At 38.7% G+C, this 20,931-nt stretch overlaps 1 protein-coding gene across 7 annotated transcripts in view; it reads right to left on the bottom strand.

Moving 5' to 3' along the window:
* The window catches only part of ABI2 (abl interactor 2), a 61,040-nt gene that overhangs the window by 6,194 nt on the left and 33,915 nt on the right, over window positions 1-20,931 (bottom strand). For 2 of the 7 annotated variants that reach the window (XM_065638290.1, XM_065638294.1), the window contains 6 exons: window positions 12,121-12,218; window positions 11,502-11,648; window positions 10,351-10,475; window positions 6,535-6,693; window positions 2,891-2,977; window positions 2,393-2,566 (listed from right to left, as the gene is read on the bottom strand). In XM_065638290.1, coding sequence (XP_065494362.1) covers window positions 2,393-2,566; window positions 2,891-2,977; window positions 6,535-6,693; window positions 10,351-10,475; window positions 11,502-11,648; window positions 12,121-12,218 — 790 coding nt within the window. The remainder of the gene's footprint in view (window positions 1-2,392; window positions 2,567-2,890; window positions 2,978-6,534; window positions 6,694-10,350; window positions 10,476-11,501; window positions 11,649-12,120; window positions 12,219-20,931) is intronic. The other 5 variants (XM_065638292.1, XM_065638295.1, XM_065638293.1 and 2 more) reach the window with 3 other exon arrangements.

The raw sequence follows: 20,931 nt of genomic DNA, 5'->3' as shown, positions 1-20,931 counted from the left end.
AATATTAAAGAGTATTGTCCTCAAGTGGCAGAAAATAGACATCAACTTGGTATGTTTTTCCATTCTCAGTCCTATCATTATGTGTTCCATAGAGAAAATAAGCTGCGCCAGACTCAGAGTACCTTAACAAATACACCAGTCACCGCTTTGAGCACTTGGCAATGAAACAGGCAGTGCTGCCATTGAAACGAAATGAATGTTGGACAGGGATCCTAAAATCTTGTACTGCAGATAGAAGGGAAGATACTCTTAAGCCAAAGCAAGGAGAAAAAATTAACAGGATGTGTTCATGAGCACAGTGTCCAAGCATCCTATTAAACTCATCATTCTTTTCAAAAGAAAAGAGGTCATTTCCTTTTGAAGGAGCAAAAGAATCAATACAAATATTTACTAGGGAAACCTACATCCTGAGGAGATTATAAAGTAAAACATATAAATCAGTCCTGGTGGAGAATCAGAATATGTACAGAGTTTTTTTTTTTTAAAAATTAATACATCTCCCAAACAGGAGATTTCTATAATTTGACCAGAGCATATTTAAAAAACACATGTTGCTGGTTCTACACTTATGCCAGCACAGCTGTGTGAGTAAGGAAACAAAACACAAATGGAGAAATTAGTAAATTTCTAGCTTAAAAACCAGAAGTTACTATATGAACACTTCATACTTTTTTCACTGCCTTCTATACCTGCTTATTTTAAAACATTTCTTTCTAGAGACACTGCACTGTTATTCTTCATTCTCTCGATAATAATAAACTTCCAATTCCTTTCTTTCTCATTTTTGAGTATACTGTAGTCCTTTCTTACACTGAATGGATTCAGTATTTCATGATCACAAGTAGGCAACTCTCCCCTAAGTTTGCGACGAAAGTTCCCTTCCTGTTAAGCCTCTTAGAAAACTACCTGAAGCCTAGTTTTGTTTTTACATCAGCATTGCTTCCTCCTGTACGTTACTTTTGTACTAGCAACGTTCCTCTCTCTAAAAGACTGTTCAGTCCTCCTGTCTGTACCCCACCAGTTCAAGCTGTGAGCTTGTCACGAACCACGAGTCACCAGGAGCCCAGGCCAGGATTGCAAAAATGGCTCCAGACGGGCCAGGAAGCAGCAATTCTGACTCAGGAGGTGGCATCCTGCCCGGTGAGACTCAGCCAGGACCTCTTTTGGTTTCTATCTGAACACATTTCAATACAGATATGAAAAACAGAATTACTCATTTAGGTTGATATTCTTCCAATCAGTGATCTTTGGTTTTTCAACAGTTACACAGAGCTTGGCTGAACTCTGGTGCATCAAGCTGAGCACAAATGTAGGCCAGACTTGATTATCCAACAGAAATCTGATAGCTGTCAGCACACACTTTCTCTATGTGGTTTGAGGGCAATTTTTCCCCCTGGACACCCATTTCTATTCATCTGATTTGCAAATTGGGACAATTTCTTACCTTTTCGTGCCACACACCCAGACACACAGCTCAATGGAAAACTCCGGTGCGCTTTCCTGGACATGGCTGGCTGGCTGTTGCTATCACAGCCATGTGGCAGCATCCTCAAGTTCAACATTCCCAGTAACTGTATCCTACCTAAGAGTTTCTCCATCTGTTCAAAATGGAGCTGCTATTCACTTCCTTCCTCAGCTGTTGGTTAGAGCAGGTCTTGGTGTTACATGTACCCCAAACCGCATGACCCCTTCACAGAGCAGGATCATTCTGAATGCCAGCTCAAAATACAGCAACCCCCTGTATTTGACACCTCCTTGGTGCCCCAGCTTTTACATTCTCACTTTTGCAAAGGTTATTTAAACTAATCCTATTAGAAACACTTTCACATGAACTTAAATAAGTGAACAGTCATACCAAAACAAGCACAAATCCTAGGAACTGCTGCTCTACTTATTGGGGGTAATAGTGTTTGAACAGCCATTTCCTTCCATCAGTTTTGTCCACTTTGAATCATGTGGCACAGAATCCTGTTTATAGGAACTTAAGGGGTTGCCACAAGAATAGTTATTTTGCAGTTGATAAAGCATTATTAGTTCACAGCAGGATAAGTATACGCATTCTTTGAGTGTGACAGTCATCTCATAGCATGGGACTTTTCGTAAACTTCAAAGCTTGTTTGCTACAAAACTTCTCTCCCAACTCCAGCAAAGCAGTCAAATCTCAAGACATGAGCTAAATATAAGTAGAGCTATTCATACAACTACAACTGAATCCACACCTATGTCAATATCTCATTTTTTCTGCCATCCTAAAACTACTGTTCAACAGTTCCTCATACATTGTAAGCACTTTAATTTATTACTTTTACAAGTGTTTTTAAGAACAGACCAACCTTTAGATGTTTTAGTCATCTAGTTTTCAAAATACCATCTCTACTAACTCTAAACCTACCCTTTTCTAAGTAGGTCCTTGGTGCCCAAGGAGGGTCCTCCTCAGCGTATGGATCACTGTACTCCACCACAGCTGCCTCCTCCTCCTCGTAATCCTCGGGAGGTGGGGGTGGAGGTGGAGATTCATCAAACACCGGCTCATCCACAGGCGGTGGGGGGGGAGGAGTATCTGAAACTGAAAATAAGCAACAGTATGACCATGAAAACATCTCTAGAACCACAGTAGCAGGTTGAAGTAATAATCTCTGTCCCAATTAATTGCACTGGGACCAATAGTTAGAACTTAAAGAAATACACTAGAGACAATAAAATTCAGAGAAGGAAGAATCAGGTTTCTCGAATAACATTATCATCTTTTCCGCTCTTCACAATTTCAGACAGACTTGCAGAGGCAGCAGAGAAGGTAGAATTCTGGCTATATACAGACAAATCTTTCATCCACTCAAAACAAAAGCCACATCCAGTAATAAATCATAGCACAAGGAAGCAGCAAACTTACTGTTTTCTTGAACTCTGGCCACAAATCCCATTAGCGGTAACTGTGGAGTTACCTGTAGGATGGAGGGGGGAGGAGGAGCAAGGGAGGCTGCCGTAGAAATTAAAAAGAGAGAGGCATTCAGTTAGAAACACAACAAAGCAGCAAACAGGAAAGCAGACATCATCACCACTCAGACAGGGCAGCAAGCTGCCAGGAAGCTGAGACAAAAAGGCCGACATTCAAAGAAAAAAGGCTCAGGTGGTTTAAGCATATTTGATTTCTCTATTTTTAAAATTTCCAGCCCAGCTCTTTTTCATAAGATTAAGAATCCATGCTGAACTACTTTTCTGATCTGACTATGAGATTTCCTTAAAGCTGAAGTTTGCACTATATGAACCGACCTAACAAATACATCAAGAGGATTCTCTCCCTATAATCTTCCACTTCTCACATCAAATTTATATTTATAGAGGTGACTTCAGTAACAGCATCCACAAATCCTTAGTAATGAAAATGGACACAACCAGTTTTCTCCAAAACATAGGCCAAAAAAACCCCCATCAAGTGAGGCAGTTATTTTAGGTGAAACAGAAACAGACACCTTTGAGAACTGGGTGTATGTGGAAGACACAGGACTTCTGAGCTTATTGGTAGAACGAAGCGCACTGTGGTGCTGCCGAACAACAGGGCCTATTCCAGATGTGCTGCCTTTGTTCCAGATGTGCTGCCGCGTCTCCTTCCCACCTGATTTCACAGACCACTACACTGAACTATGAACAGCCCTTTTACTGGTACCACAACAACTGTCTTCATACAATACATATGAATTCAAATTTTAAAAATATACCATCAGCCAGTTGCAAATATTATAACACTGAACTGTGGTTTAAGCCAGGAATAAAAGTTTCAGTTATCTAGTTAAGTTAAAAAATGTAGTTAACTAGTTTTATCTAGTTTTAGTATTACTTTGCAAGAGTGATGCAATAACATTCTTTAAGCAAGTTGCAAGATTATTTTTCAGAAAGCACACCTCACAAAAAGCACAACTAAATAATCTTCTTGTTAGTAGTGGCACACAAGAACATTTAGTCATGTCCAAAAGAACGAGGCAAAAAGGTCTACACTTCATGTGCCAATACATTTATTTAGCTTGCAGAACAGAACTAAATTAATTTCAGACTAATTCTAGAGCCGGTAAGAAAGCTGCCAGGTATGATGTAGTATTTTTCCGACTTGATTCACATCATCATAGCAAATGAGAAGAACTCCAGGGTATTTAAAATTCATGTCTCAAAATTTGTTCTGTTTGCTTATTTCAGTAACAATTATCTGACGTGGTTTGAATTTCTTCTGTCGATCACATTCACGTTCCTTTCACAACCACACACTCCAAACACACAAAAACCCAACAACAGAGCAACCATCCTTTCTGTTGTAGAAATATCTTTGTACCTACATATAAAGCAAGCTCCTTTATCTCACCATTGAATTTATATTTCTTGAGAAAAACTGAAACACATCTCTAATTACAGCTCCTCTGCCTTGAATAATGTGATCTCTAGGAGTATTTATTCCTCCAAGTGTAACCACAGTAGCTGGAAAAATATTTGGGTTTGCATTTTTTCAGAGCAGGGAAAGGGAACTTGAATGCGAAGTCTTACTGAAATGCAGTAATATTCATGAGTTCAGCATTCTTGTGCAACTATGAAGTCGCTGCCTTTTTAATTATATATGCTATAGAAGTGTTCAGTTTCAAATGTTTCCTCTATTCAACATCATATGGATTCATACAATTCCAATCTATGATATGAGACCAACTTCAGTTTCCTGGGACCCTTCAGTGTCCTTTGTTCCTGTGTTATGTATATTTCTTCGAAAGAAATAATGAGGCTTTCCATGTAGAAAAATAAACTTAGATACTGGTATCTAAGGCTGCAAAGTCAGAACACTTGTTAGGTGGCATGGCTGACAAGAGTTGCCTTGGGACAGACACATGCTGAGATCATTTAGGGTCTGCATTTCTTAATATTTTCTTTTCAGTCATTAAAAAGGTCTCACCATGAAGTGGAGAAATTATATTATCTTAGAAGTGGCTTTCAAAAGAATAGGGCAAGGCAAGTCTTTCATTTTCCTGTGTACTGAATAAACAAAAACCACGATGCCAACATACTAAAAAATAGAAGCGGAAAAAACAGTACTGTTTTATTGCCAAACAGCCTGCAAAGAAGAACAAGCCATAGCTGGCACACTCCTCTGCTGTTGTAAGGTCTCTTTTTCACCTCTTACGTTTGTGTTTTCTCCCTCTCTTCGGGAACGCTGAGAAGCAATTGTGGCCCCTGTCCTGTCCCCACTAACCCTGACACAACAGCCCCTCTGTTCTGAGGGTTTTCATCTATTATGCATTATGCTTGAGAATCCTCTTCTTTCAAGGTATGGGCCAAAAAAGCACTAGTATATCTGCAAAGCTAAGAAATTCTGTATTCTGTTAGGTATATTAAAAAAGTCTCTTACTACAACTGCTCATTTATGCTGTATCAAGTATGCCAGTATAATTGAAGTTTTGTGATGTACAGCTCAAGTGACTAATCACCATAATCACTATCTTCTTTTTAGCGACACAGACTGAATTGTGGTTATGTAACATTTAAAGTCTATTTGGCATCCTCTGTGATTACCTATTAACAATGCAATGGCAGCTTGCGGCAAATTATCCCTTTGCTAAAGCAGAAATACACAGCAGTTGTCAGAAACTCCCTGGATATACTGAAAATCCTCCTTAAGGCAAAGGTAATCCTGAAAGGTTTCTTTTATTGCTATTACCCTTTCCTGCTTGCCTATTCCTCTTCAGTCTCCAATATGCACATAATGTGCTTAACAAATAGCACATATTTCAGGCAACTGGGCTGCGATTTAGTCATATAACCTCCTCCACCCCCTGTCCCCAGCAGGACCATCCGTTTCCTTCTCAAGTTAAACACACACTTCTCTGCAGGGTAACTCACAAGCAATAATATTTGAACCTGATCACATCCCTTCAATGCGGATTGCAGCATTTGACCTCATTGCAAGTTTAGTGCTCAATGAAAAAAAAAAACAAAACACACCAAATACCACCACCACACCAACAACGAAACACAAATGCACTGTAGTGCTTGCAAGCTGACATTCAATCTTGCTAGTAATAGGGCATTTCCTTGACCGGGAACTTTCAGTATGTCCCCTGCATCTTTCTGTGGCTTTGTCAAAAAAGAAAGCCCCCCCTACTCTGGTATCAAAACCCCCATGTCGCATCAGAAGCACAGGGAAAAGGACTCCCTCGATAAAAAGCTACTGCGTTCTGCCTGACACATGACACATGCCACTCGTTGTTAGCACCTCATCCTACTGCACATGGTGTAGTGAAGGACGAAGGCTTGTCTAATAGGGACTGTGAGGTCAAAAGTAACCTAGGTGCCAACAAAGCCAATATTGTTTTAAGCTGCTTGCCATGACAGAAGCTGAACACTCTGTACTTGGACTGCAGCTTTGGCACAGGCACCAGCAGTATACTGGAAGTTACCTGAGACTAACTGCAAGATCTAGAATGGGGACAGAACGTAAGATTTCAGAGATCTGAAGCCATTCAGCACTGCGTTGAATTCAAAAGAGCAGAAAAACTTTCTTACCTGGGTTCTGGTTATAAAACAGCCCTCCATTCATCTGGTTCTGAAGGCTTGTCTGTGATGTGATCGAAGGAGGACGCCGATATGGCAAAGATCCCCCTATTGTTGGGGGGGTGTGTCGAGACGCAGGTCTGTTCATGCTGTAGAACTGAACTGGGTGACCTAGGTTAGAAAGAGAATTGTATTAGCAAAGGGAAGAGTGATGCCTGCCTTTTTGATATCTGCATTCGAGATTCAAAGGCTGTGAAAGGATTCTGGTTTTGTTTTTAAGACAGTCTGCATCCTAGGAGCGGTCAGCCCGTTCAGCTGCCAGACTGGCAGGATTCTGGATGTCTCAACAGCAACACAAAACCAGCTCTCCCAGGTGCCTCTACTCAACACTGCTCACAAAAGCCAGTAGGAAATAATAAAGTGTCTAAGCTACAAAGCTTTAAAATGAAAGAAAGTAATTCCCAGTCATCCATTTTATAATGTATTATAATAACTTCTCGCAAATTTAGTTATTTATAAACCTGAAAAAAATAACACTTCACAGTCCAGCAATTCAGCAACACAAACGTAGAAACTAACTATATGCCCTTTCCACGATTCAAAGTTATTGCCTTCTACATCTGAGAACCACAATACTTAGTGCTGCTTAGGAAATATGCAGAGAATCATCTGGGGAGGAGAGCATGTTAGAAACTGCTTGAAGGATGCAATAAATGAAATCATACTCCAAGACCCTTTTTCAGGGAGCTGCCAATTGAAACAACTCCTTAAAAACTTGTTCTCCATTTTAATAATTTCCTGTATTAGAGTAATTGATGCTGAATCCAAGCAAGACCATTAAGTTATCTTCTGTGGTCACATAAAGTTTTCTAGCTTATATACTGTATATAACAGTTGACAGTAAACTGGATTTGTTACACCTATACAGGTTACTACCCTCCCTAACTATTCCTACTCCATCTTTTGTGCTAGAAGTAAATTTGAGCTTTGAAGAAAAGACGGGAAGAAGGGAACGGCACTGTGGTTGAGGAGATGTGCATGCAGGGAAGTAAATGAGGAAAAAGAACAAATGAATGTGCAATTTTAAAAAAATCTGCATTGTTCTCCACTACGTTTTGACTGCTTCGCAAAACTTCACACTAGGTCAGTAAATAAAATTCAAGTTGCTTGCTGTGTTACGTGCTTCTAAAAGCAAATGCATGAACTAGAGATTCACATTCTTCCTGCTTTGTGCAGATATGTACATCTCAAAAAATGCACTTTTACAGATAAGGAAGAACAGTTAAGCAGCAATCCACCTCGTATACAGGCATTTTTACGTTTTCCCTGATGCATCTTTCCAATGTGTCTATCTCCCCATCTCTCTGTTACTTAAAGCATTGGTAGAAATTAGCGGTTATTGGAGAGAAGGGAGAGAAGAACCCGAGATAACAGATCCTTAAAGACCAAAAACTACAACCTCAGAAACTATCCAGTCTCTTCAAATATTTTATTTCAGAGAAGCCATGCTAGCAACCTCACTAATAGCGCCAGGGATATTAAAAGAGATATTAAAAATATTAAGTAACCTGAAATTTCTCTTATGGAATTGTGAATGCAAATTATAGCCATTAAAATACTAATCTCTTCTTGATTTTGACTTGTCAAAAAGAAAGAAGCAATATGGCTTAAGAACTGGTGTACTGACAGCGCATTAAAAATGGAAAACTGATTGAGGGCCCATGTAACACAGGCTTATCTTCTAAATAGGAAAGTAGTTTGGACATCAGGATCCTCTTCTGATATCAAAAGTCATCACAGTTGAAGCTTCTAATCATAGTCATGGATTCTCGTGTAAGTATTTTCTAATTTTATACAAACCACAGCACCTTAAACTAAACACGATTTCAAGAATGCTGCTGGCATGCAATGGAATTCTTACTGAGAGACCAACACAAATAAACACATAAACCAATCCACACCCTTGTGATCAGCCTCCACTATAATGAAAAGTAATGACACATGTAGATAACTATGTATGAATGTGGCTGTCTACAGGAGATCTTTACAATGCAGGTGTAACTCCTCAGCAAAAGCTGACACAACAATATCAGGGTTAATAAGCACTATATGCTGCAACTTCAGCACAGGGGAAAAGGAAAAATGTAGGGGGATTTTATAAGCATTAAAAAAAGGCAAGTTGCAATATACGCCATAAGTACCACCTAATAATACAAAATGCTTTAGTACTATTCCACATAATAAAAACTTGTATATTACCTGACATTGAACACACAAAAATTGCCCCTTTTATCAGTTCATTGAAAGGAGAGTTGTCATTTGAAAGCATTGGTGAGACAAGTCACATAGATTATACTTTGCTGGATGCACTTTTTTTACTCTGTTACTGAAAGGGAATAATCAGACTCAGAACTATCAGGGCTGGTTCCCCACAAACACAATTATTCTATGAGATCTCAGTATCCACATCGCAATAAAATGATAATATAATAAATAATTTTATCAATGTAAAAATTATAAAATTAGAAAATTACATTATTGCTGTTTGCAAAAGTAGCACACCTTGAATTGTCTACTGTAACCATGACTTTATAGTTGGGTATTGCCAGATCTTTCCTAGGTATATTTAAAATAAATTAAAGAGCCCCACTGCTCCTGAAGTGCCTGTGCAAAGCCTCGGATGGTGGCTGCGTCTGGGCTCACCTGCCCAGCAGCTGGAGCAGACACTCACCTGCAGAGGGTGTGGAGGAAGCGGCGGGGGGAGTTGGAGAGGTGAAGCCATCAGCAAGGGGCTGCGCTCCCGCAGCAGCAGCCGCAGCGTCTGGGGCAGCGCAGGAAGGGGCAGGAGCAGGAGGAGCGGGGGCAGGAGCAGAGGTAGCAGGAAGGGGAGAAGTGCCAGCCGAGCCAGCTGGGGCTACGTGAAGAGAGGAGGAAGAGGTGGAGTTAATAAGGAGATCTGTTAGCAAGGATCAGAGACAGCCTTTGAGTATTCAGTGTTAGCTATTTATTAGATGCATAGTATTTGAGAATGCACGAGGAAATGAGAGAAAAATGGAGCTGCTAAAGAAAGACGCGCTCCTACGTAGACAGTAAATTAGGGTCAAGCAAATCCACTTCTTCTTCCCAGGTCTGAAGGGAACAATCCAGAATTTTTCACTGAAAGCCATTACTTGTCTTTAGCTTTTGTACAAATCAGAAAACAAACAGAAGAGAAAAGCCAGAAATTTCCAGTTCTTTGGTTCAGAAACATATCATTGTAAGCCAGCTATATGGTCTTCTTCACTGAAAGGGCTGAGCAAAGGAAAAAGGAGTACTAATACCCCTTCTTAGCTCTGGCATGCCTGGGGCAATTACATCAAACAAGTGTTTTTTTGTGACAAATCAAGTTAGGTTTGCATTAATGTACTAAAGATTTACTCTGTGCCTGCCTCTTATTTCATCTAATTTTCTAAAAGCATGCTTCTACATATCTGCATGAACAGCCCATGAAAAAAAAATTTATTTGCTTAAAAGGATAAGGGAGAAGTTTCCCCAGCCCACTGAAAAAGGTGCCGTGTCCTGCCTAGTCACATGCAGCCAGCCAGGCAAAACATTCTGATAAACCAATTCTTCTAAAAGAAGCACTAGAGCACATCAGACACTCCCTGAAAAGATACTACTTGATTCAAACTCATACTATCAATAGCAAGCAATTTTCGAGGCTTGCATGTTTCTGGATAATGAACTTTAAGACTTCTCTTGGGGTTTCTTCAGCACTGTGTTTAGGAGACTTGTAAACGCTTAAGGTTAACGCTGAATCAGAAAGATGAACAGCATGTTTGCATTTACCTGGATAGACACTGGGAGGAGATGGTGTGGGAACAGCAATAGGAACACCCACACTTCCACTGCCACTGTTCTCTCGACTGCTGCTCCGACTGCTCGGGTGGCTCCCTCCGCTACTGCCACTGCTGCTGCAAGGAACCACAACAACACCGGTATGAACACGCTGCTGTGCAGGCTGAAACCTAAGATCCCTCATACAGCATTTTACTAATTCAGAAAAGTAACAGGGAACAAGAGAAAAGAAACAAGGATGATACAAACTTATATAAAGCTTAGTTTTCCTAAGACCCTTCACTTTGTCTACAACACAATGGGTTTTTCAGTTAGTCTTAGTGAACATGACCAAAAATGAACCACTTCCAGAACCTTGTTCCAGAGCATGTCACTCCAATACTGTTAACTCCCCGCTGAGCAAATACTCACCTTTTCCCTATAACTTATAAAATGCATAGACTGTTTAGACTCTGATTTATATGCTTTCATATGAGACTACTGAAATCTAGACATTGTAAGACAGTAAAGTCAGATTTTCTTATATTTTAAATCCATCTGGTTTAGCCTTCCCCAAGTACTTATGATGTTTAAAAAGTAAAGATTTCAGGGGAAGTATTTAAACCTGTCACATCACGAAATTCCTTTTATCCTAGAGAAAAGGCTAGCCTTTTGCAGAACCTGTATTCTGTTTGAAGTACCAGTATCCTCAAAATACAACGCTTTTTCAGCTACTCAATCTATAAACATCAAAGGCTGTTCAAACAAAAATGCAAAATATAAGCGTACTATGTAGTCCTTCAACATACAGGAGTCAAGTTGTGTACGAAGTCTTTTCCCAGTTTTCTAAGCATTTCATAAAATAATATCACAATCTACCTACTTGAAAGATGTCATAATTGTAGTAATTCATTAAGCACTGTAACCAAGTGGTAGCACTAAAATTAAGGTGACCAGAGGATTAAGTGCAGAATCTTAACATGATTCACTACTCTGGTTTAATTTGAGTGCATTCTCATGATGCCAAGTGATGTTCCCAGTCCATATAATGAATTAGCAAGCTTCACTGAGAGGTGTGAGCGGATTTGATATTTCTCATAGCATTTTTTGTCCATATGCTTATCCAATACTAACCCCACTTTGTAGAGGACTACACTGAATACCTGTACGTGCGATTCCTCTGGTTCACAGAAGCTGTTCTAACAGGGCTCTGCTGAGATGGAGCCATATTGCGTGTTGGACTAGGCACGTAGTCGTTGGGGACCACCGGAGGACGTACTGGCTCCAACGTACGATAGGGAGAGTGACGCCTACACAACGACAGGCACATTTCAGAAGCAAATCAAGATAATACCACATTTTCCTAAGGTCAAAGACAAGTTCATAGACTTAATAGGAAAGTCCTTTTATCACACACAGCACAAATAATGAACAGTGTCACATATTAATTTTCCAGTTGTTTAGCACCACCTATTAAAGCCACACAGTTAATGAGTTTTTACTCTAAAGCATGTTGTTGCAAGTGTTCTGCAATGATAGAAACATTCCTGTTGGGAAAGGCTGAGGATGTTCACTGACTTCTGGCAAAAACGTGCTAACTGATACATATTAAAGACACGATCAGTATTAAGAGGACGTGGAAGTAACAACTCCTGACCTTTGCAAATGGTTAAAACAAACAAAAAAAACCACTACAAAACTCCACACTACAGAAAAAGAAAATCTCCCCTTTTTCCCCTTCTGTTCCCCAACGCTGTTTACACGTTCAGTAACTGCACATACCCAATGGTTCCTTTTCCTGACATGGGTGGACTTGGTGGCTTCTGGGTGGGTGGTGTTGTACGAGGCAGCCCACCCATCTTCATATTCTGTGTGCTGACCTGCAGGACAGAACGGGGAGAAGAACAGCCTTCGCTCAGCCCAGCTGCTTGGGACAGATGCTGAGGTGCCTTCAGCAATTCACTCTTAAGGAGGGGAAGTTTTAAACAAACAAAAAAATTGAGAGGCCATGCATTTTATAGGCAATTTCCACTCTGCTAGAAGTCAAGAGTTGCGCTCAAAGGACTCTTTATTACACAGGGGTTTTAAAAATTGTATAAACAAAAAGTGAATTTGCCTTTCGGCTTTCACATAAAGATTAATCACTGACAATACAGACACTATGTCTAACTTGGTTAAACCTCCCAGTCATCTCTTGAGATAAAGGCAATTATTTCAGATTGCACTAGAGTGCTAAATTTGCAAAAATATTTTTGAATACTCTTCAAAAATACTAAGGTTTATCTAATAGGCCACGATTTAATGTAATTCATATAAATATGGAGAAGTCAAAGTAATCTTCAAATATGATCCGTTAATGTTTTAATGTTTTCACAGTATGATAATATTTATTGTAAATATTATTTATGTATATATATAAACATAGTGAGAAACCTACATAGAGAAAAATACACAGATGTACTTTTCCCCCCACCAAATCTGTAGCAATTTAATCTCTAAGAACTGATAAAGAAATGGAATGAAATTTAGCAGTGATGTGATGTAATTGCAGTTGTCCCCTCCTCCTCTTTCAGGTTAAAATATTAACAAGGTAACTGTAATATAAAAATAATTTAATTTCTTTTAAAGAAGTCATCTGCATTCCTGACTGATTGATCAGCGTAGGAATCATAAGCACTTGTTACCAATGTCAGCACTTTGCTTATCTGTGTACGGTCAACCAAGCGTAACTCTCTCCGTGCAGGCACCTTACAGGAATCATGACACTGTCTTCTGACAGGTCTCTGTTAAACAGCTTTGATTTGTGAATGCTCAAACTACTGCTGAGACACAGAGATATTCAACGATCCTCAGTAAGCATGTTCTGTCCCTTTTTCTCTTCCTGTCATCCTCAATTTCACAGTGTTTCTGTAAGTCTTGCCTACTGCCTCCACCTCTCATGTAAAGAAGGCACATTGATCAAGGCAGTAAGAGTATTTGCAAACATAATTAAAGGCAAATTACTCTTTTAAAATTCGACTGTACAACTCGCTTAAAAGCCTGTCAATGTTTAGATTTGTGAATTGAAAAACGTTGTGAACAGCATAGAGAGTAATACATTCAGTATTCTAATCCACCGAAACTTGATTCCCCAGCTCTAAATAATCCCAGTGCTATCACATTTTCGATCTGCTGGGAGGAAAAGAAAACCAAGTGTTGGAAGGGGTTTTTTGTCAGATTCAAAACCAGATGTTTGGATTTAGGGATTTAGTCATTCAAGAGTACCTTGTAATGTCTATTTAAGACAATATTATTTTGCACAGCATTACAAAGTCCTTTAAGCCAACTCTAAGCAACAAGAAATCTAAAGTTAATTCAAGTGAGGGACGAGGTAAGCACTGAACTACAACTACTTGAAGGGAAGAGGGAAAGTGTAAAATGAAGTATATTTTATTCTATACACGGAATATTAAGAAATAGCACAAAATCTTAATTTTTTTTAAAGTTGCAGCACCCCTTCTATTTCCTCTTTCATTAAACACATGTGTTTCACTCACCGACCTACTTGATTTGTCTAAAAAAACCACAAACAAACAAAAACTGCCACCTTAAACACTTGCTGCACTGTCACTTGCTATATTTCAAACAGCCCATTAAGCCCAGTAGGGCAGGGGTTTGGGTGTCTTTAGATGAGCAAACTCACACCAACCTGTGTGCCCCTGAACAGCCCATTTAGGCGTTTTAACTGACTACACTATTGTTTCTTACCAGATGACGTAACCACCAGCTATCGCTTTACATTTAACATAAATTCTATCTATTTAACCACGAAAAAGCTATTTTTTCTATACACTGCGAATAAACACACCCTTGACACCGGATGGGAAGAAAGCTTTAAAAAAAAAATGGCCAAAGAAAAACTGATCCTTTTTTAGCCAACAAAACTTTTGTCACAAAGCAGCCATTCTTAAATAAGACTAAACTGAAAGATGGGGAAATGCACTGACAGTAAGCTTAGGTTCAGGCTCTTTGAAATGACCTTTCAACATTTGAAACTGAAATATTGAAAGAGCAAGTAATAAAGTTTACAGGGCTGTCTTCAAGTCTGACAGGATTGATGGTTTAATATTAGCTACTCTAAGTTAAACAACCCGATCTGAGTAACTGCCCCTTGGACTTATGGCCAAATAATCACAGAACAGAAATGAAGAATATAAAATTATTCCAATAGTTCCCATCAAAATGGACAGATCTGTGGAAATAATACCATGGATGACACTAAAAAAGGTTACAGACTGCATGCAGGGAAAAAAAAAAAAATTCGAAACTATACAAGTTGCAACTTCAGTTGAGACACAAACATTGTAACATTTCCAACTGTCCCCTTCTATGATGACTTCCACTAGGACAGGGAGGGAAATAAAAAAAAAAGAAAAAAGAAAAAAAGGAAAGCCATTTATGTCTCCCCTTGCAAAACTTTACTGTCTTTTCCATTTTGCACATATGGTTGTAAAGATAGTTTCCATGCACAAATCCAAATCCTCATCCACACACACATCCCTCTTACAAACATCTACAATCTGAAGCAACCCCTAGAACTTAAGGTCACATCAGCATCTGCTGTCGAGTTTCAAGAATCCATTTTCTGGAGTAAGTCGGAATTTGCCAGAAGTTGAACTGTTTTCATGACCTTTCCCCTATCTCCACACAGCTGGAACTATCCAGATGCAACTGGTTTTAATTAGAGGGTGAAAGCAGAGCAATGCATCTGGCTGCTGGCAGTTTCTTTGACTGCAGGACCCCACAAGCTGGGCCTGGTTTGCAGTTCAGAGTTTGAAAATTCTTTTAGGAAACTGTGTGGCAAAACAGAGCCTGCAACCAGAAACACAAAGGAGTATCTCTGCCTTTGCTCACACCTGCCAAAACAGCTAACCAAAAGAAAAAAAAAAAAAAAAAAAAAAAAAGAGGGGCAGTAATGATTTGGACACAAAGATCAGACAAAACTCCAACAGCTGCCTGTTCTGAGAGCAGGAAGCTAACCCTGGGAAGAGCCAAGTCATGCACAGGCTCTATGCAGAACGCACGCAGGGATTTTTCCAATTCTTTTATTTGCCTCTTCCCACGGAAGCAAAATAGTACAAAACATCACCAACTGAAATTACATGGTGGAACACCAAATAATTCTAGGGAGATCTTGGATTTTTTTTTTCTTTTACTGGATGCCTTGCAGAAGCTTTTTATATGTGAATTATCAAGCACCTGCACTACAGAAGAAATCATCTTCTACCGAAGCTGTAACTCTGTCAGCGCTGGAGCTGGAATTTGAAGTTTTGCTGAGAGAAACTACATAAACAAAATAAGCAGATTGAGCTTTTTTAGCACTCCACTGTATAAGCAATTTGTAGTGAAACAGGTTGAAACTGAGAAATCCTACAGTTCACTCAACTCAATTCTTGGGAATGTTTTCATGAGTAAAATACTTCTCTGGATGAGAAGTGCAGGAATACACAGTTGGTCAGATAAAGGAGCCGGTCATCAGACGTGCAAACACTATTTGCACCGATGCACTGTGTATTTTCGCAGCTGTAAGACACCCACCTGCAACAAAGACTTCAATCCACATTTTTACTCTTCTGAGGAACATTCTCATTGTCAGTTCAATTACCAAAAAAAGGTGGGATTTTTTTTTTCCAAAAATTCTGAATACCAGATGTTCCACACAATCACACCTCAGGAGGAAATACTTTCTAAAGCCAAAGTTGGACTCAGCCCAGACATTTTTATGTGGTGCTTTATAGTCAAACTGGATTTTCTAGAACTTTCAGGATGTCAAAAGAATCATATTTTGCCCAAACTCTAATAAGAAAAAAAAGTGGCCCATCAGTGACGCTCCATGGATGATATTCAGAAACTTGAAGCAGCTACCCAGCCTTCTTCAGCAAACCCAAGCTAGCGCTGAATGCAAGCTCCTGCTCCACGCCTGCCTTCATCTGGGTAACGCTACAACAGAGCCTGAGCAGATTCTTGGCCCATCACCTGCTGTCTCAAAGTAAATTCCTTTCAGTCACTCAAATACTTACGCTGCATGTCCAATTAAACCATGTTTGTCTAGTTGATTAACCAGTAGATATGGAAGTGAAATGTCTAAATTTCGATCCTGTCTTGGCAAATCACCGCAAGTAGCAGCTTCAGCAAGTTTACTTGTTTTTACCACATCCACCTACATAAAGTAATTGAAGGACCAAGTCTGGTAAATACAAAAAGGTTTAAACATTGTCATTTTCAATTGATTTTCTGACAGGAGATGGTACAGATACCCCTCTGACTTGGAATTGGAATTTTCTTCAAAATCTGTTTAAAATTTAAATTCAAGCTACCTAGACACGGGCACAGTTAGCTCTGCTACAGTCAGTTCGCCTTAGCTGAGGCTAAGGTTTCTTTGCAGCCATGAAAAATAAACGCAGGCTAAAAACTTCATACCCAGCCTCTTGTAAGTAAACTAAACTATTCACACAGAACTAGAATTAGTAGCCGCCTTTTAGTTTTCTTCTTTCAGGCTGATGCACGGTGACTAGAGTGAGACTTAATGAATAACTTAGGACCACTGAGAGGTGCTGCGCTGACTTCTGCCTTTTTTTCTTTCTTTTTTTGACTGACACATTGTGATTTCCCATACTGAATTTCTGATCGGGTTCACTCTAGTAAAATAAAGAAATACTTTAACTGGCGTTCTAACAAAAAGTTCTTTTCATTCCAAACCTATAAATAGAAAAAAAAAAATCTGAAAAACTGAAGAGACTCTTAGTCACTGCTACAGATGGTCCACAGATATTGGCAGTTGACACATAATCTATAATTACACAATTTTATATATTTTTTAAGATGGCCATTACTTGTCTATAACTGCAACTGCAGAAAGCAACAAAGAAAACTGAGTTTGCAAGTTATGCTTTTAAGATCACTTAGAAAACCATCATCCGATATGAACAGCGCCCAGAATAAGGCATATGTGTGTGCAGACAGTGTCAGGAAGGAGAAATATTTTGCAATTCTCAAATAAAAAGCATTTAAACACTATGTGACTTGAAATACTGTACATCACACAGTCATACAGAAATAAATTTCAAATGACATGTGAGAAATCTCTCACTTATGAAACATTTTCCATTGTGATCAGATGTGCTACATACACTTCAATACCTTAATGAAAGTATCACCTGGCCAATGTCATAGGGACATCATTGGGACAACCACAGTAATACCTGGTTTTACAGGCAATCTTTTCAGGAATGTGCACGATTTCCTGTTAGATTTTTCCAGCCACAGAAAATACTTAGTCATTAAAAATATTCCACATCAACTTGGAACTTCATTTAATTAATATACCCATACTACATATTAGTATTCTATGTTCTAAGATACAGTTCTCTCTTTTAAACTGTGGCGGCTGCTACTAAAAAAAACTTTCGTACCCTCTTGCCCCAAGCCAGTTGCACTTCAGGAGGATGATGATCTCATAATACTCAACAAAGGGTATAACTATCAATTAATGTGCTATGAACTCCAACATAGTATCATATAACTTCATTTAAGTGCTTGTCTAATTTATTTTATGATTTATCTTGCTACTTCTGCAGCCACTAAGGCTACTAACATTTAAACCTCTTCAACATCCTTGAGAATTTGACCTGCTTCAGTCTGAGTTCTTTGATGCACTATTCTTTTAATATTTGACTAAATAAACCACTTAGCTTGTTGTTTAAGGGTTATTAAATATTTTACACAACTATCAAATTTGTGACAATTTCCATATGAGTGCCTCTCAGTATTTAAATAGCACTAGCAGTTTCTGAAAAAAATTAAGGATACTGCAACTTTAAAAAACAACATACAGATTTGAATTTGTTACACACCTTTGGAGCCCATTATCTGAGCAATCTCACACTGAAACGTTCATCTCAATTAAATAATAACTTACACCGCATATAGGATAAAAAGACTATTACACAGGGGGAGGCTCATTCAGCCACTAGCTATTCACCATATCTTTTTGTCTACACAAGGTTAGCACAACATTTTTCCCTTGGAAATGATCTGGTAGATGTGCTGAAGGCAGTCGATATTTTGCCACAAAACTTTTAAAATGAACTGTTTCAGCTTTGTTACATAAATACATCAATTCATATCACAAAATGTTTATCTGCAATGAAATCATTCAACGGAAGGTCTGATACACAGGAGGGAGAGCAGGCGTTTTTTTAAACAATCAGTAACATTCATATTAATCATCTCCCCGTGTGTAATAGTCTCAGAAGAATAAGAATGGAAATCCAGCCCTGGGGTTTCTTACCTTAAATCTAAGCAACCACTTAATGCATAAATGGAGCAAATAAAAGAGGTAAGGAAAAAAAGCATTGAAAGGTTAGTTGGAACTTCAGGATATGAAGAGAAAGGAAAAAGAAAGAAAAAAGTTAAGCTTTCAGCATTAACAAAATAATGTATCAGTAGATCATAGAAAGAGTGATTAAGGCAGAATGTGTCATGAACAGAAGATTTTCAAGCTGAAACTTTTAACATACATTGATAACAAAGCCTTTACATTAACACCTTTAAATTAATGCTCAAATGCTTGTACAGTGTTTACTCAAGTTCTTAGAGAGCTAACAAAAAGTCAGCTTCTTTTAGAGTGGAACATGAGATCTAGATGGATTAACTTCAGAGATTAATTTATTTGAGCTGTCAAAGAGTAGCCTTATCAATACCCTGAGTTCATTAAAACTGCTACGTGTATTAGCACATTTACGACTAGCTGAAACAGAAGCCTCTAGAATATTAAGCTAATACAAGTTCTTTCCTAGACAGTGCTGTTAATTAACTCTTAACCTGATGCCATGAGATATCTCTTGAACAAAGATCAAGAGCAAATCATGACGTCGTGTAAGAAGTAGAGCACTTTATATGGATACTGCACCACATATCTGTATTTTCTAAACTATGTCTTAAGACATTAACCAACAGTGAAATCTTATTTTAAAGCCTTTTTTACATTAAGTCCTACATCTTATTGGCAAAATACCATATACCTTCTTTCCTCATAATATTTTTTCAAATATACTAGTCCTTCCATTTGAATATTGTTTGATCTGTTTTCAGTTCAGCTAATCTAAACGCGTTATCACATTTCTTATACCTTTTGTAACACCGAACAGTAAATACGCAGAATCTCAACTGTGTGACTCCAGAGTGACTACTCTGTTTCATTCATTTAAATCAAAAATAGACCCGAAAGTATTAAAAAAGAAACATATCCTGATTTACTAGAAAATCACCTGTCTTTGAGTTTAAAGTTCCACGCACCTACTAACCAAAATGGTCTCTGCTTCACACAGCAATGCTGGGAAACCAGGTCCCCCTGTACTACTGGCCAGAGTGGACAGGGTTTTTTTCGTCTTCTTGACTGAAGAACTCTTGGGAGGGATGAACAGATCTGAAGACTTGGTAACTCAGGAAACATTTGAAAAATTTTTGCAGCATTGTAGCTTCAGGGAAGGAAGATGAGGAGGGACTGCTGGAGTGATATAGTGGCACTTAAATTCTCACCTATTAAGAAACCGTATTGTAGAGCACCTTTTCCTTAAGATGATATCCACTGATGCTTCACATTTCTGAATGGAACGAACAGGTGCTCAAGTGCCTAAACTACTTCTCTCAACATGGCACACGGGATTTCTTGGCCAAGGACACTCCGTTTTAATCCTGTATCATTCTCTGTCCAGTTTGCCATCTCTCTCAGGGGTTGCACTGAATGCTCGCTGCATTAACTCTTTGATTGCCTTGACAATGCATAACTCTGGGTTCAAGTACTAAAGGGGAAGCCCTATAGCAGAAAAAGTAGAAGAAGGACAAAGAATGCAAACTCAGGCACCCTGATGATATCTGGAACTTTAATGCTATTTGAAGGCAAAAGTGGCACAGCTCAAACAATAAAGAGCTATAAATAGGGAAATTGAAAGCTCCTACCCCTTTTCTTTTTTTCTTTGCTCTCCAGCAGGAGATCTAGTAAACTAATCTGTAGTTACTCAAACAGAACAGGTTCATAAGCACAACTGGCCACTTTCTCATCAGCAAGAATGCTTCATTCTTCTGTGCTGAACACAGGATTAACCTCATTGGAACAGATCTATGGATCTTAGTGTTAAGGATAGTATGATTTCAAGTTCTCTGCTTACTGTTTCACAAGTACACAATACTTACTCATATTCTAGATAAATCGAGTACATGGTAAATATCATTTGTAACATGTTTCAAGCATATCACGAGCATAACAAATGGATGTAAATACACATTTGAGTCATCATCCATTTGATGAACTATGTTCTTTCAGAAGAACGTAATTCATTGCATCACCGTGAGTATGATTCTGCTACATTGAGGTAAGTGGGACAGGAATTATAATGGTTTAGAGCCAGTGCTAAATAAGATTCTGCTACAGAGCAATTACAAACTATTCTTTAATGAGTTCTAAAATAATTTCATTAAAACAAAAGTGATCATTAAAATATTAGCAACAGTAATCCTACAGGTTAATATGCTCCATCCATATCCAGAAGGAGT

This window comes from Caloenas nicobarica, chromosome 6 (genome assembly GCF_036013445.1).
Source record: "Caloenas nicobarica isolate bCalNic1 chromosome 6, bCalNic1.hap1, whole genome shotgun sequence".
In the NCBI taxonomy this organism is placed as follows: Eukaryota; Metazoa; Chordata; class Aves; order Columbiformes; family Columbidae; genus Caloenas; species Caloenas nicobarica.
This window is presented reverse-complemented; position numbering and strand designations above follow the sequence as displayed.